The 13,574-nt window shown below is 44.9% G+C and overlaps 1 protein-coding gene across 1 annotated transcript in view; it reads right to left on the bottom strand.

The window, feature by feature from the left end:
• Nucleotides 1-1,363: 1,363 nt before the first annotated feature.
• LOC311104230 (sterile alpha motif domain-containing protein 14-like) overlaps nucleotides 1,364-13,574 on the bottom strand; it is a gene marked incomplete at both ends in the record, with an annotated part of 35,506 nt that continues 23,295 nt past the window's right edge. Inside the window, 3 exons of the mRNA XM_084145971.1 lie at nucleotides 1,364-1,528; nucleotides 4,805-4,960; nucleotides 7,728-7,856. Coding sequence (XP_084002097.1) covers nucleotides 1,364-1,528; nucleotides 4,805-4,960; nucleotides 7,728-7,856 — 450 coding nt within the window. The remainder of the gene's footprint in view (nucleotides 1,529-4,804; nucleotides 4,961-7,727; nucleotides 7,857-13,574) is intronic.

The following is a 13,574-nucleotide window of genomic DNA, read 5'->3' as shown; positions in this document are numbered from 1 at the left end:
TTCTGACCACAAACCAGTCCAAGAATTCAGTATGAAAATTGGGTAAAATGGGGATACGGTTTCGATAGCATGTCCAGCATCAGTCCTTATACGGGGCCCTGAATCCTCCAAAGATGATCGATGTGCCTTTCTTGTCTTGTTCCAGCAGGATCCAAAAACTTGGAGACTCTCAAGACAAAAACATCTAAGATGACGATTGGTGCAACGTGGGACTAGAGACAGAAGATTGACAACACCCATAATTCTAAAATGGCCACCACAGAAGACTCCTTTCAGGAGAGCCAGTCCCATCCCCATACAGTCGTGACCTCAGATAGCACATATGCACACACATAAACAGACAGTATATCATACGTCACAAACATGCACGTACACCACAAACAGACAGTATATACAAATATGCTCAGAAATCACATCTGTCTCATCAGCATCTTCTCTTGACGATGTCCTGGACAAATCTTCATGTTACTTCAAGTTTAACTCCTGTCCACTGACATTAGAGTGGCTTACAGAGTATTGATGCATACTACAATATGAATGTGGTTGGGTGTTACTGGCTTGTGCTTATGAGTAAAAAAAAAAGCTGAATTCTGTGATTATATTATTTGTAAAATAAATAAATGCTAATTTCTGTAATTATATTATTTCTATAATAACTCAGGTCATGGGTTTGGTTTTGATAGTGTGTAATTTGCTAGAATGTATGTGTGTATGGTCAAAAGTTATGGGAAAATAATGACTTTGTCAATGTATTGAATGTGTGTAGAAGTCACATATAACACATCCTCATTTCCAGTAACAAAATATGAGTCTGATTTTCCACAAGGGTGGATAACCTTCCTGATTGACCAAGAAGAACACATTTTTCATAGCCAGGGCGAATGTGACGTCTGAACCCCAATATGGGCGGGACCTATCATGTGGCGTCAACCACTGATTGGTCTAAAACAGGGGTTCTTAAACTTTTTCAACTCGGGACACAAATTAGATATTGACAGTCCTGCCGTGAACAAAATTGTCCTCCAACTTCCAAAATTAAGAAGAAATAGTGTGTGATTATAGATGTATTGTCATAACTGCGTCTAAAATAAAGCCCTTTGACATGAAGAGCATGGAGCTTTCATTCTGTTATTTTTCATGTGACAGTGATAGACAACACACTGTCCCGCCCATCACAGGGTTCAAAGCCTCACATCCAAACCGGAAGTACAGTACAAAAGTCTATGTCCAAATTCCAATTTTTTGCACAAAACAGTTAGCATCAATGCTATCATGATAAGGTGAAAATTGGAGATGGTGCACCAGTACCAGTTTCTAGTCAGGAGTATTTCTGTGGTCATTTAGCGCCATCTGGTGGTTATGTCTAGCTTGTGTTTAGCTTGCGTAGCTCCTGTTCCTTCTTGCGCTGCTTCTCTTTCTGGCGTTCCAGTTTGTCAAGGGCCTTGCGCTCCTTTTCCGCTGCTGCATGAATGTCTTTGATCCGCCTTTTCAGTGCACTGCGGTCTGTCGAACTGTTCACTCCCAAACCCTGAGAATAAAATATAATAAAAGATCGCGCCGAATACAACGGGGGGCCAGTATGAAAATGTATGCACTCACTAACTAACTGTAAATCGCTCTGGATTAGAGCGTCTGCTAAATGACTAAAATGTGTAGACTTGACCGTGAAATGCTTAATTACGAGCCCTTTCCCAACAATGCAGTGTTAAAAAGGAAGAACATTTTGCTATAATAGTAACACAAAATAGTAACACAATAAAATAACAATAACAAGGCTATACAAGGAGCACTGGTAACGAGTCAATTTGCAGGGGTACGAGGTAGTTGAGGTAATGTACATGTAGGGAGGGGTAAAAGTAGCAGCAGCATATGTAAAGAGTGTGAAAGTGTGTGTGTGTGTGTGTGTGTGTGTGTGTGTGTGTGTGTGTGTGTGTGCCACAGCAAGTGGTAATGACTGGAGCGGAATTGGTGGAATGGTATCAAATACGTCAAACACATGGTTTGATGCCATTCCATTAACTCTGTTCCAGCCATTTTTATGAGCCATCCTCACTGGTGTGTGTGTGTGTGTGTGTGTGTGTGTGTGTGTGCCACAGCAAGTGGTAATGACTGGAGCGGATTTGGTGGAATGGTATCAAATACGTCAAACACATGGTTTGATGCCATTCCATCAACTCTGTTCCAGCTATTATTATGAGCCATCCTCACTGGTGTGTGTGTGTGTGTGTGTGTGTGTGTGTGTGTGTGTGTGTGTGTGTGTGTGCCACAGCAAGTGGTAATGACTGGAGCGGAATTGGTGGAATGGTATCAAATACGTCAAACACATGGTTTGATGCCATTCCATTAACTCTGTTCCAGCCATTATTATGAGCCATCCTCACTGGTGTGTGAGTGGGTGTGTGAATCACAGGAGGTTGGTGGCACCTTAATTGGGGAGAACGGGCTCATGGCGAAGGCTGGAGCGGAATCAGTGGAATGGTACCAAATACATCAAACACATGGTTTCCATGTATTTGATGCCATTCTATTTGCTGTCCTCCCCTCAGCAGCCTCCAGTGGTGCGAATGGAATAGAATATAACTATTGTACACAGAGATTTGCCTTAGGCTTCAACTCCCAAGTAATGTAAACTGACTTTAGAAAAACAGACACACAACCCTTGATGAGTAGTTTGGGTGTTAGGCCTAGTACTTACACTGAACAAAAATATAAATGCAACATGTAAAGTGTTGGTCCCATGTTTCATGAGCTTAAATAAAATATCCCAGAAATTGTCCATACGCACCAAAAGTTTATTTCTCTCAAATGTTGTGCACAAATGTATTTACATCCCTGTTAGTGAGCATTTCTTCTTTACCAGGATTAACCATCCACCTGACAGGCGTGGCAAACCAAGAAGCTGATTAATCAGCATAATCATTGCATAGGTGCACCTTGTGCTGGGGACAATAAAAGGCCACTCTAACATGTGCAGTTTTGTCATACAACACAATGCCACAGATGTCTCAAGTTTTGAGGGAGTGTGCAATTGGCATGCTGACTGCAGGAATGTCCACCAGAGCTGTTGCCAGAGAATTTAATGTTAACTTCTTTACCATAAGCCACCTCCAATGTCGTTTTAGAGAATTTGTCAGTACATACAACCGCAGACCACGTGTAACCATGCCAGCCCAGGACCTCCACATCCGGATTCTTCACCTGTGGGATCCTCTGAGACCAGCCACCTGGACAGCTGATGAAACTGTGGGTTTGCACAACTAAATAATTTTTGTACAAACTGTCAGAAACCATCTCAGGGAAGTTCATCTGCGTGCTCGTCGTCCTCACCAGGGTCTTGACCTGACTGCAGTTCGGCTGCGTAACCGACTTCAGTGGGCAAATGCTCACCGTCGATGTTCACTGGCACGCTGAAGAAGTGTGCTCTTCACTGATTAATCCCGGTTTAGACCTGTACCGGGCAGATGGCCAACAGTGTGTATGGCGTTGTGTGGGCGAGCGGTTTGCGGATGTCAACTTTGTGAACAGAGTGCCCCATGGTGGTTATGGTATGGGCAGGCATAAGCTACAGACAATGAACACAATTGCATTTTATCGATGGCAATTTGAATGCACAGAGATACCGTGACAACATCCTGAGGCCCATTGTCGTGCCATTCATCCACCACCATCACCATCATGTCTCAGCATGATAATGCACTGTCCCATGTCGCAAGGATCTGTAAACAATTCCTGGAAGCTGATAATTTACAGGTTCTTCCATGGCCTGCATACTCACCAGACATGTCACCCATTGAGCATGTTTGGGATGCTCCGGATCGACGTGTATGACAACGTGTTTCAGTTCCCGCCAATATCCAGCAACTTCGCACAACATTGAAGAGGAGTGGAACAACATTCCACAGGCCACAATCAACAGCCTGATCAACTCTATGCGAAGAAAACGTGTTGTGCTTCATGAGGCAAGTTGTGGTCACACCAGATACTGACTGTTTTTCTGATCCACGCCGCTACCTTTTTTTAAGGTATCTGTGACCAACAGATGCGTATCTGTATTCACAGTCCTGTGAAATCCATAGATTAGGGCCTAATTTATTTATTTCAATTGACTGATTTCCTTATATGAACTGTAACTCAATAAAATCTTTGAAATTGTTGCATGTTGCATATATATTTTTGTTCAGTGTAGTTCATAGATTGCGTGAAAGTGGTCCCTCTCACCAGCAGAGGGCAGTGAGATCATACTTAAAGAGCATGACTATCTGTAAGTCGTTGTAGGTGGATGTTTACATGTTTGTATTGAGTGTTTTTGAGTGGATCAATCAGAGAGTCAGAGATACTCTATGTTTTACTTTGATCCTATATGCACTCACCTCCTCTCATCCCTCTCCTGTACCTTACCCTCTCTTCTAATCTTCTCATCACCTCTCTTCCACTCTCATGGCCGCTTCTCCCCTTTTACCATCTGTTCTCGTCAGCCCACTCATCCCATATGCCCTTCCTCTTTTTTCCTCTCCTCTCCTCCTCTACCATCCTCTCCTCTCCTCTCCTCTCCGACCCTCTCCTCTCCTCTCCGACCCTCTCCTCTCCTCTCTGACCCTCTCCTCTCCTCTCTGACCCTCTCCTCTCCTCTCTGACCCTCTCCTCTCCTCTCTTCTCTGACCCTCTCCATCCATTTACCCTCATCTCCTCTGCTCCCCCTCCTTTCCTCTCCTCCTACCTTGAACTTAGTCCCCTTCCTTCTATCCTCCCCACTCCTCTCCTCCTCTCTTCTCCTCCCCTCTCATTCCCTGAACCATCCTCTCACCTTGAGCTTGGTGCCGTCCATCAGGAGGAGCTGCTCCCCGTCGATGTCCCTGGCAGTGAACTCTGGGATGTACTGCTCCATGTTCAACCCCTTCAGCCACTGGCACACCTGCTGGGTGCTCCACGACGAAACCAGGCACAGTGGCTCGTCTATAGGCTGGAAGGAAGGTTGCCCAAGATATTCAGTACGATTGCATTGCTTCAGCTCCCTAATAGGAAAAATAGCCTCAGTGCAGTGACATACAGCTAACATTCTGCCTAATTACACCCACTAATATGGCTCTTTAGGTTGCAGTGACTCAATTACAAAGCTGCCTCTATAGTCTAGACTCTCTTGAGTCACATGCGCGCACAGGTTTTATAAAAAGTGGATTACATGACCTAGGCTACCATATACAAACCCTGTTCAATTACTTCAACCATGCTTATTCAGGTAATGTGCTCTGCTGGAAGGCAAAACAACATATTCCCCATTGGGACTTTCCATCTCACCAACAACTGGGACACACATTGACTCTCACACTCTTACTCAACCAGATGTGATTAAGTCCTGGGTCCAAACACTATTTATTTTTCTTTTAAATACTTTGTGTGTTTTATAGTGTGAGCCTGAGGTGTGTTTAAAGAGGGGAAACGTTTTTTGATCGTTAGCTAACGTTAGCTTAGTGTTAGCCGAGAACATAAGGTAACATCAGCTTATGTCTGAGAAGGTGGTCTGTGGCAAACGAAAGTGTCTGTTTTGGGTCTAAACTGCCACTACAAATAATCATGTGGCTTTCTATTACACTACATGACCAAAAGTATGTGGACACCTGCTCGTCGAACATTTCATTCCAAAATCATGGCCATTAATATGGAGTGGGTCCCTCCCATTGCTGCTATAACAGCCTCCACTCTTCTGGGAAGGCTTTCCACTAGATGTTGGAACATTGCTGTGGGGACTTGCTTCCATTCAGCCACAAGAGCATTAGTGAGGTCAAGCACTGATTATGGGCGATTAGGCCTGGCTTGCAGTCAATGTTTCAATTAATCCCAAAGTGTTCGATGGGGTTGAGGTCAGGGCTCTGTGCAGGCCAGTCAAGTTGTTCCACGCCGATCTCGACAAACCATTTCTGTATGGACCTCGCTTTGTGCACAGGGGCATTGTCATACTGAAACAGGAAAGGGCCTTCCCCAAACTGTTGCCACAAAGTTGGAAGCACAGAATCATCTAGAATGTCATTGTATGCTGTAGCATTAAGATTTCCCTTCACTGGAACTAAGGGGCCTATCCCAAACCATGAAAAACAGCCCCAGACCATTATTCCTCCTCCACCAAACATTACAGTTGGCACTATGCATTGGCACAGGTAGGGTTTTCCTGGCATCTGTCAAACCCAGATTCGTCCATCGGACTGCCAGACGGTGAAGTGTGAATCATCACTCCAGAGAACGTGTTTCCACTGCTCCAGTGTCCAATGGCGGCGAGCTTTACACCACTCCAGCCGACGTTTGGCCTTGCACATGGTGATCTTAGGCTTGTGAGCGGCTGCTCGGCCATGGAAACAGTTCTTGTGCTGACGTTGTTTCCAGAGGCAGTTTGGAGTGAGTGTTGCAACCGAGGACAGACGTTTTTTACACGCTACGCGCTTCAGCACTTGTCGGTCCCGTTCTGTGAGCTTGTGTGTCCTACCACTTCACAGCTGAGCTGTTGTTGCTCCTAGACGTTTCCACTTTACAATAACAGCACTTACAGTTGATTGTGGCAGCTCTAGCAGGGCCGGAATTTGACCAACTGACTTGTTGGAAAGGTGGCATGCTATGACGGTGCCATGTTGAAAGTCACTGAGCTCTTCAGTAAGGCCATTCTACTGCCATGGCTGTGTGCTTGACTTTATACACCTGTCAGCAACGGGTGTGGCTGAAATAGCCAAAACCACTCATTTGAAGGGGTGTCCACATACTTTTGTATATATCGTGTACATGTAGTAGGAATAGCAAAGTAATTTGCAGTTTGATTATTGCCGCTGAAATGTCACAGTAATCCTTACAAAAATGTGCTGTTTGATGTTTCACCGTAACATTTTGGAACGTTCATTCAAATCGTCCAACTGAAATTGCAACTAATGGAAGATGTTCACCGCAAATGGAAGCCCAGTTGAGCGCACCTCCGGAGTGCCAGATGGGCAGGGTTCGCACTTTTGAGACTATTCCATTGGTTCCTTTGCGTCAGACACGCGCCACACAATCAAGTGCAGTTAAAATATTCGAAAGAAAACATATACTATCTGTACCCAGGTCTGACGTGCATCCTGCATCCCTCTGTAATGGCAGCTTAAGGGGAGGAGAGGGAGAGAGTCAGAAGCCCCTCTGAAAACCCAGTATCCCCTCCAACATCCTGAGGTAAATCAGATGTGGCAGGAGAGAGAGCTAGTTTACCGGAGGTAATTGATTCCCTAATCACTGTGCAGCCGTGTCTGAAGGCATTTGGCCTGAGAGTGTTTTTGAGAGAGCAGAGCACTCACACCAGACTCAGGCTTTAGAAACACCAGGGCCACACACTCTACACTCCTACTGTTATTGATCTAAGTGAACTGCTTGAAACATCTAATTGAATGCATTGTGTACTATAGTATGTACTGTAAGCTAGTTGCCATGGATAACCAAGAAGACATAACTACAGGAAGTCCACTTATGTTATTTCAGTTAATGGTACACAGTTTACCAGAGAAGACTTCAGAGACGTGGTTTTGGTGGTACACTATAAGAGATTTGAGTGGAACGCTGCTTTAATCAAAAATAGTCTGTTGCATTCTCACTGTAAACAGTGATCCAGGCCACAGACAAACCCTCTGTCTCATACTGAAATTGAGTTTAGATCCATTTAGTCTTAGGCAGAATGCACACTACCACCAGCACCCCCACTGCAGTAGGAAGCCCCTCACCTCGTCTGAGGACTGGGAGAGGGTTTGATAGCGTTGTGAGGAGCGGGAGGATGAGTTGGCTGTGGTCCCACTGGAGGCGTGGGGAGGACTACGGGGGGGCGGAGAGAACTCATCACTCAGGGCAGACTCCTGAGAGAGAGAGAGAGAGAGAGAGAGAGAGAGAGAGAGAGAGAGAGAGAGAGAGAGAGAGAGAGAGAGAGAGAGAGAGAGAGAGAGAGAGAGAGAGAGAGAGAGAGAGAGAGAGAGAGAGAGAGAGAGAGAGAGAGAGAGAGAGAGAGAGAGAGAGAGAGAGAGAGAGAGAGAGAGAGAGAAATTATCCATCCATGATAAATGACTATTGTTTTCTCTGGATTGTTTCCAGTATTCTTTGACACTTTGGCATTAAGTACAAGTGCATAGAGATGTGTGATATTTTCAGTGAGTGTGACCACTGTGGTCAATCCGTACTGGATCGATTGATTTGTCCAGTTCAAGATCAATTGCATCTGACATTAGTAGGATATTAATGCACCGTTAGTAAACCTTACTTTCAAACAGTTGAAGCTTCGAAATATGAAAGGTTTGGTCACAGCAGTAACACTTAAAAAGAATACAGAAACATCATATTTTGGATTAATTGCCCTCTCAAATGATGCGCCTGCAAACACATATGCACACACACACACAAAAATCACATAGACACACAGCCCTATAACAGCGCATGACAGTTCCCTTGAGAGCCACAGTACAGAGGCCCAAATCTCCAGTGCAGAGGAGGAAGGCAAAGTCATGGGTATCTGCCTCCTCTCCAGACACTAGGCTTATTAGGGTTACATCCCAAATGGCACTCTGTTCCCTATTTAGTGCACTACTTTTGACGGTGGTGGAAAAAGTACCCAATTGTCATACTTGCTAAAATATACTTAAGTATCAAAAGTAAAAGTAGAAATCATTTCAAATTCCTTATAAAACAAACAAACAAACAAAATAATATATATATATATAATAAAAAATAAAAAGTAATGTATGCACTAACTGTAAGTCGCTCTGGATAAGAGCGTCTGCTAAATGACTAAAATGTAATGTAATGTTATATTAAGCAAACCATACGGCACAATTGTCTTGTTTTTTATTTATTTACGGTTAGCCAGGGGCACACTCCAACACTCAGACATCATTTTCAAACCATGCATTTGTGTTTAGTGAGTCGGTACAGATACCCCAAAAACTACTTAAGTAGTACTTTAAAGTATTTTTACTTAAGTACTTTATACCACTGACTTTTGACCAGGGCCCATAGGGCTCTGTTCAAAAGTAGTGCACTATGTAGGGAATAGGGTGCCATTTGGGACACATCCTAGAGCTATTATCCCAGCTGGACAGACACACAGTGGTGGAAAGGGTTTTAATGGCCCTCTCTGCTTTCAATGGGAAGCTGCAGCTTTAATTGCTATGCAGAGCGAAGGGTCCCGGCCTCCATGCTGATGACTAAGTGCATCTTGGATACTTTGCATAGCTCCTCCTCTCTATTAAAGCCCATGGAGCTCTGTTCAAAATTTCACTCTAGTCCCTATAAAGTTCACTACTTTTGACTCGTAGTCAAAAGTATTGCACTTTATGGGATATAAAGGTGCTATTTGGGACGGGCCCATGCGTTGAATGGAAATATGCTCTGCTATGTTGCTTTCCTACTTTTGTTCAACGGTAATCTAGTTGTCTTGACATTGAGGTTGTGGTTAGCTAAAAGCATCGCAGCGGTCAAGTCTCCAAGGTGAGTAAATCAACAGCATCGATTGCATCATGGGATTTCTGCCTACGACTGCAAATGTGTGCAAAGAGAGCCATCCAACAAGAAATATATGTATTGTTAGGTGTCCTGTGGGTGTACTTAATGGTTATATGGTTTTATGGCAAGGACAGGCTACACATGAACATATTAGCAGAAAGAATGTCATCATTTATAGCAGAGATATACTTCAATATGTGAGATACCATATTTGTTGTGCTGACAACAACTTAGTACAACCTTTGATTTATAAAGCAATTTGTGCACATAAGCAGAAACTATAAAGCTGAAAGAGCCAGGCATGCTCTTAACTATACGTTTGACAGGGAAATAAAAACACTGATATACGGAACACACACCTTGTTTTGTTACATCAATGGTGTGATTGGACGCCTGTATATTTCCCACCAGTCCTTTCTGTGTCTCTTAGCTAAACGGTCATTGGCCCACAAGCTTCTGAAATATAATCTATTTCCCTTAGAAATACTTGGGCCATTGGCAGAGGCTTTAATTAGCTGGAGCAACGCCAGTTTGAGGCATATGTCTGCCTTCCTGGGTATTGAACAGACAAACACTATAAGTCTATCGTCTTCCTATAACCCTGTACCTCAGCCTCTTTATTCTATATATTAAGCTATTTTTTCCCATCCAATAGATGCACATGTACCAAACCATGTAAGAGGAAGACAACAGCACCAAAATCCCTCAACGTGGTCAATCGGATCTATCAACTGAAGAGTCTCTTGCATCGACGCCATGTTCTTGTTTTAACTCCCGAAGTCATCTGTCGATAGCTTTTCTGAAACAGGTTCAATTTGACACGAGTATGTGACATTGTGGCGCACAAAGGGCCATCGATTTCCCCTCTGTGTAAATGTAGCCAGGCTTGTCGATAAATGTCGAATAGCAGCACCCTCTTGGACTCAGAGGAAAACTCACCCTGTTTCCTAATTGGGTTTCAATCCCCTCAGACTCTCCACAGGAGCTGAGTCACACTATGGCCTTCTCCAATTATATATATATATATATATATATATATATATATATATATATATATATATATGTGTGTGTGTGTGTGTGTGTGTGTATATGTGTGTGTGTGTGTGTGGGGGGGGGGAAGAGAGAGAGAGAGATGGATGGATGGAGAGAGAGGGTGGGTGGGTGGGAGAGAGATGGAGGGAGAAGAAGAGATAGGGATAGAAGCTTATGAAGGATGACAAACTTGACGATGCTAGCCACAGCTCCACAAGACTGTTTGTAGCAGTGTTATATCTCTGGTGTCTGCTTCTCTCATCTGTTGACTGTTTTTGCATTTGAAGCTCAGACCCAGTGGGAGAAGGTTTTCTCCTTCTTGACAATTCATTTGAACAGATTTGTAAAAAGCATTTGGCATATCTCCAATGATAACAGCAGCATCCTTTTCTCTGTAATTTAAACTGTGGAATGTATAGACGGGTTGGTTGTTTAGCAACAAAACCGAGGCGTGCGCAACTACGGGGCAAAACAGGGGTTGGCCTATATTGTTGACAACGTAAACTATATTTCGGCTCCAATGTTAATTGAAAACATAAATACAGTTGCACAATGAGCATTTATTTCTCAAATACATCGTTACAGTTGTTGGTTAGCTAGCTACAGTTGAAGTCGGAATTTTACATACACTTAGGTTGGAGTCATTTAAACTTGTTTTTCAACGACTCCACACATTTATTGTTAACAAACTATAGTTTTGGCAAGTCGGTTAGGACATCTACTTTGTGCATGACACAAGTCATTTTTCCAACAATTGTTTACAGACAGATTATTTCACTTATAAATCACTGTATCACAATTCCAGTGGGTCAGAAGTTAACATACATTAAGTTGACTGTGCCTCTAAAAAGCTTGGAAAATTGCAGAAAATGATGTCATGGCTTTAGAAGCTTCTGATAGGCTAATTGACATTATTTGAGTCAATTGGAGGTACACCATGGGACCACGCAGCCATCATACCGCTCAGGAAGGAGACACGTTCTGTCTCCTAGAGATTAACGTACTTTGGTGCAAAAAGTGCAAATAAATCCCAGAACAACAGCAAAGGACCTTGTGAAGATGCTGGAGGAAACAGGTACAAAAGTATCTATATCCACAGTAAAACGAGTCCTATATCGACATAACCTGAAAGGCAGCTCAGCAAGGAAGAAGCCACTGCTCCAAAACCACCATAAAAAAGCCAGACTACGGTTTGCAACTGCACATGGGGACAAAGATCGTACTTTTTGGAGAAATATCTTCTGGTCTGATGAAACAAAAATAGAACTGTTTGGCCATAATGACCATTGTTATGTTTGGAGGGAAAAGGGGGCGGTTTGCAAGCCGAAGAACACGGCATCATGCTGTGGGGGTGCTTTGCTGCAGGAGGGACTGGTGCACTTCACAAAATAGATGGCATCATGAGGAAGGAAAATTATGTGGATATATTGAAGCAACATCTCAAGACATCAGTCAGGAAGTTAAAGCTTGGTCGCAAATGGGTCTTCCAAATGGACAATAACCCCAAGCATACTTCCAAAGTTGTGGCAAAATGGCTTAAGGACAACAAAGTCAAGGCATCACAAAGCCCTGACTTAAATCCTATAGAAAATGTGTGGGCAGAACTGAAAAAGCGTGTGCGAGCAAGGAGGCCTACAAACCTGACTCAGTTACACCAGTTCTGTGTCAAGAATAGCTGAATGTGGATGTGGTGCAGGAATCAGGCGCAGGACACAGAAGCTTCGTCCAACACACTTTAGTAGACGACCAAGAAAATACAAACAGGCCTCAAAAGAGCCCGGAGGCGAGCGATTACGCACACCGTGCGTAAACACCGAAATACAAATAAGTGCACACACAAGTGCGAAACTCTCCAAAACAATGGAGCAAAACAATACAGCACCTGCTGACAGACGGACAATTATACACAACGAGAACTTATAGGACACATAATTAACACTAAACGGAAACAGGTGTACAACTAAGACAAAACCAAACAAACATCGATAACATACAACGGTGGCAGCTAGTACTCCGGGGGGGACGACCGCCAAAGCCTGCCCGAACAAGGAGGAGGAGCAGCCTCGGCCGAAACAGTACCCCCCCCCCCCCCCCCCCCCCTTGAGCCGTGCGCCGACCCCGGCCTCGGGGACGACCAGGAGGACGCGGAGCAGGGCGCGTGGAATGACCACGGTGGAACTCAGTCAGGAGAGACGTGTCCAAGATGTCCCTCCTCGGCACCCAGCACCGTTCCTCCGGGCCGTACCCCTCCCACTCCACGAGATATTGGAGACCCCCCATCCGACGTCTCGAATCCAAGATGGACCGAACTGTGTACGCCGGAGCCCCCTCGATGTCCAATGGGGGCGGAGGAGTCTCTCCTATCTCACAGTCCTGGAGTGGACCAGCTACCACCGGCCTGAGAAGAGACACATGGAACGAGGGGTTAACATGATAATCAATAGGCAGTTGTAACCTGTAACACACCTCGTTCAATCTCCTCAGGACTTTAAAAGGCACCACAAACCGCCGACCCAGCTTCCGGCAGGGCAGGTGGAGAGGTAGGTTTCTGGTCGAGAGCCAGACTCGATCTCCAGGTGCGTACACCGGCCCCTCACTGCGGTGGAGATCGGCGCTCGCCTTTTGTTGACAGATGGCCCGCTGCAGATGGATGTGTGCAGCGTTCCACGTCTCCTCCGAGCGCCGCACCCACTCATCCACCACAGGGGCCTCGATCTGGCTCTGATGCCATGGTGCCAGAACCGGCTGGTACCCTAACACACATTGGAAAGGGGTTAGGTTGGTGGAGGAGTTGTGGAGAGAGTTCTGTGCCATCTCTGCCCAGGGAATATACCTCGCCCACTCTTCCGGCCAGCCCTGGCAATACGACCTCAGAAACCTATCCACATCCTGGTTCACTCGTTCTACCTGCCCATTGCTCTCCGGGTTGTACCCCGAGGTAAGGCTCACCGAGACCCCCAAGCGCTCCATGAACGATCTCCAGACTCGGGAGGTGAACTGGGGACCTCGATCAGACACTATATCCTAGGGTACCCCGTAATGCCGGAAGA

The sequence above is a fragment of the Coregonus lavaretus genome (genome assembly GCF_964263955.1).
Source record: "Coregonus lavaretus genome assembly, chromosome: 28".
In the NCBI taxonomy this organism is placed as follows: Eukaryota; Metazoa; Chordata; class Actinopteri; order Salmoniformes; family Salmonidae; genus Coregonus; species Coregonus lavaretus.
The sequence above is the reverse complement of the archived record's forward strand: the minus strand, read 5'-3'. Positions and strand labels throughout refer to the sequence as shown.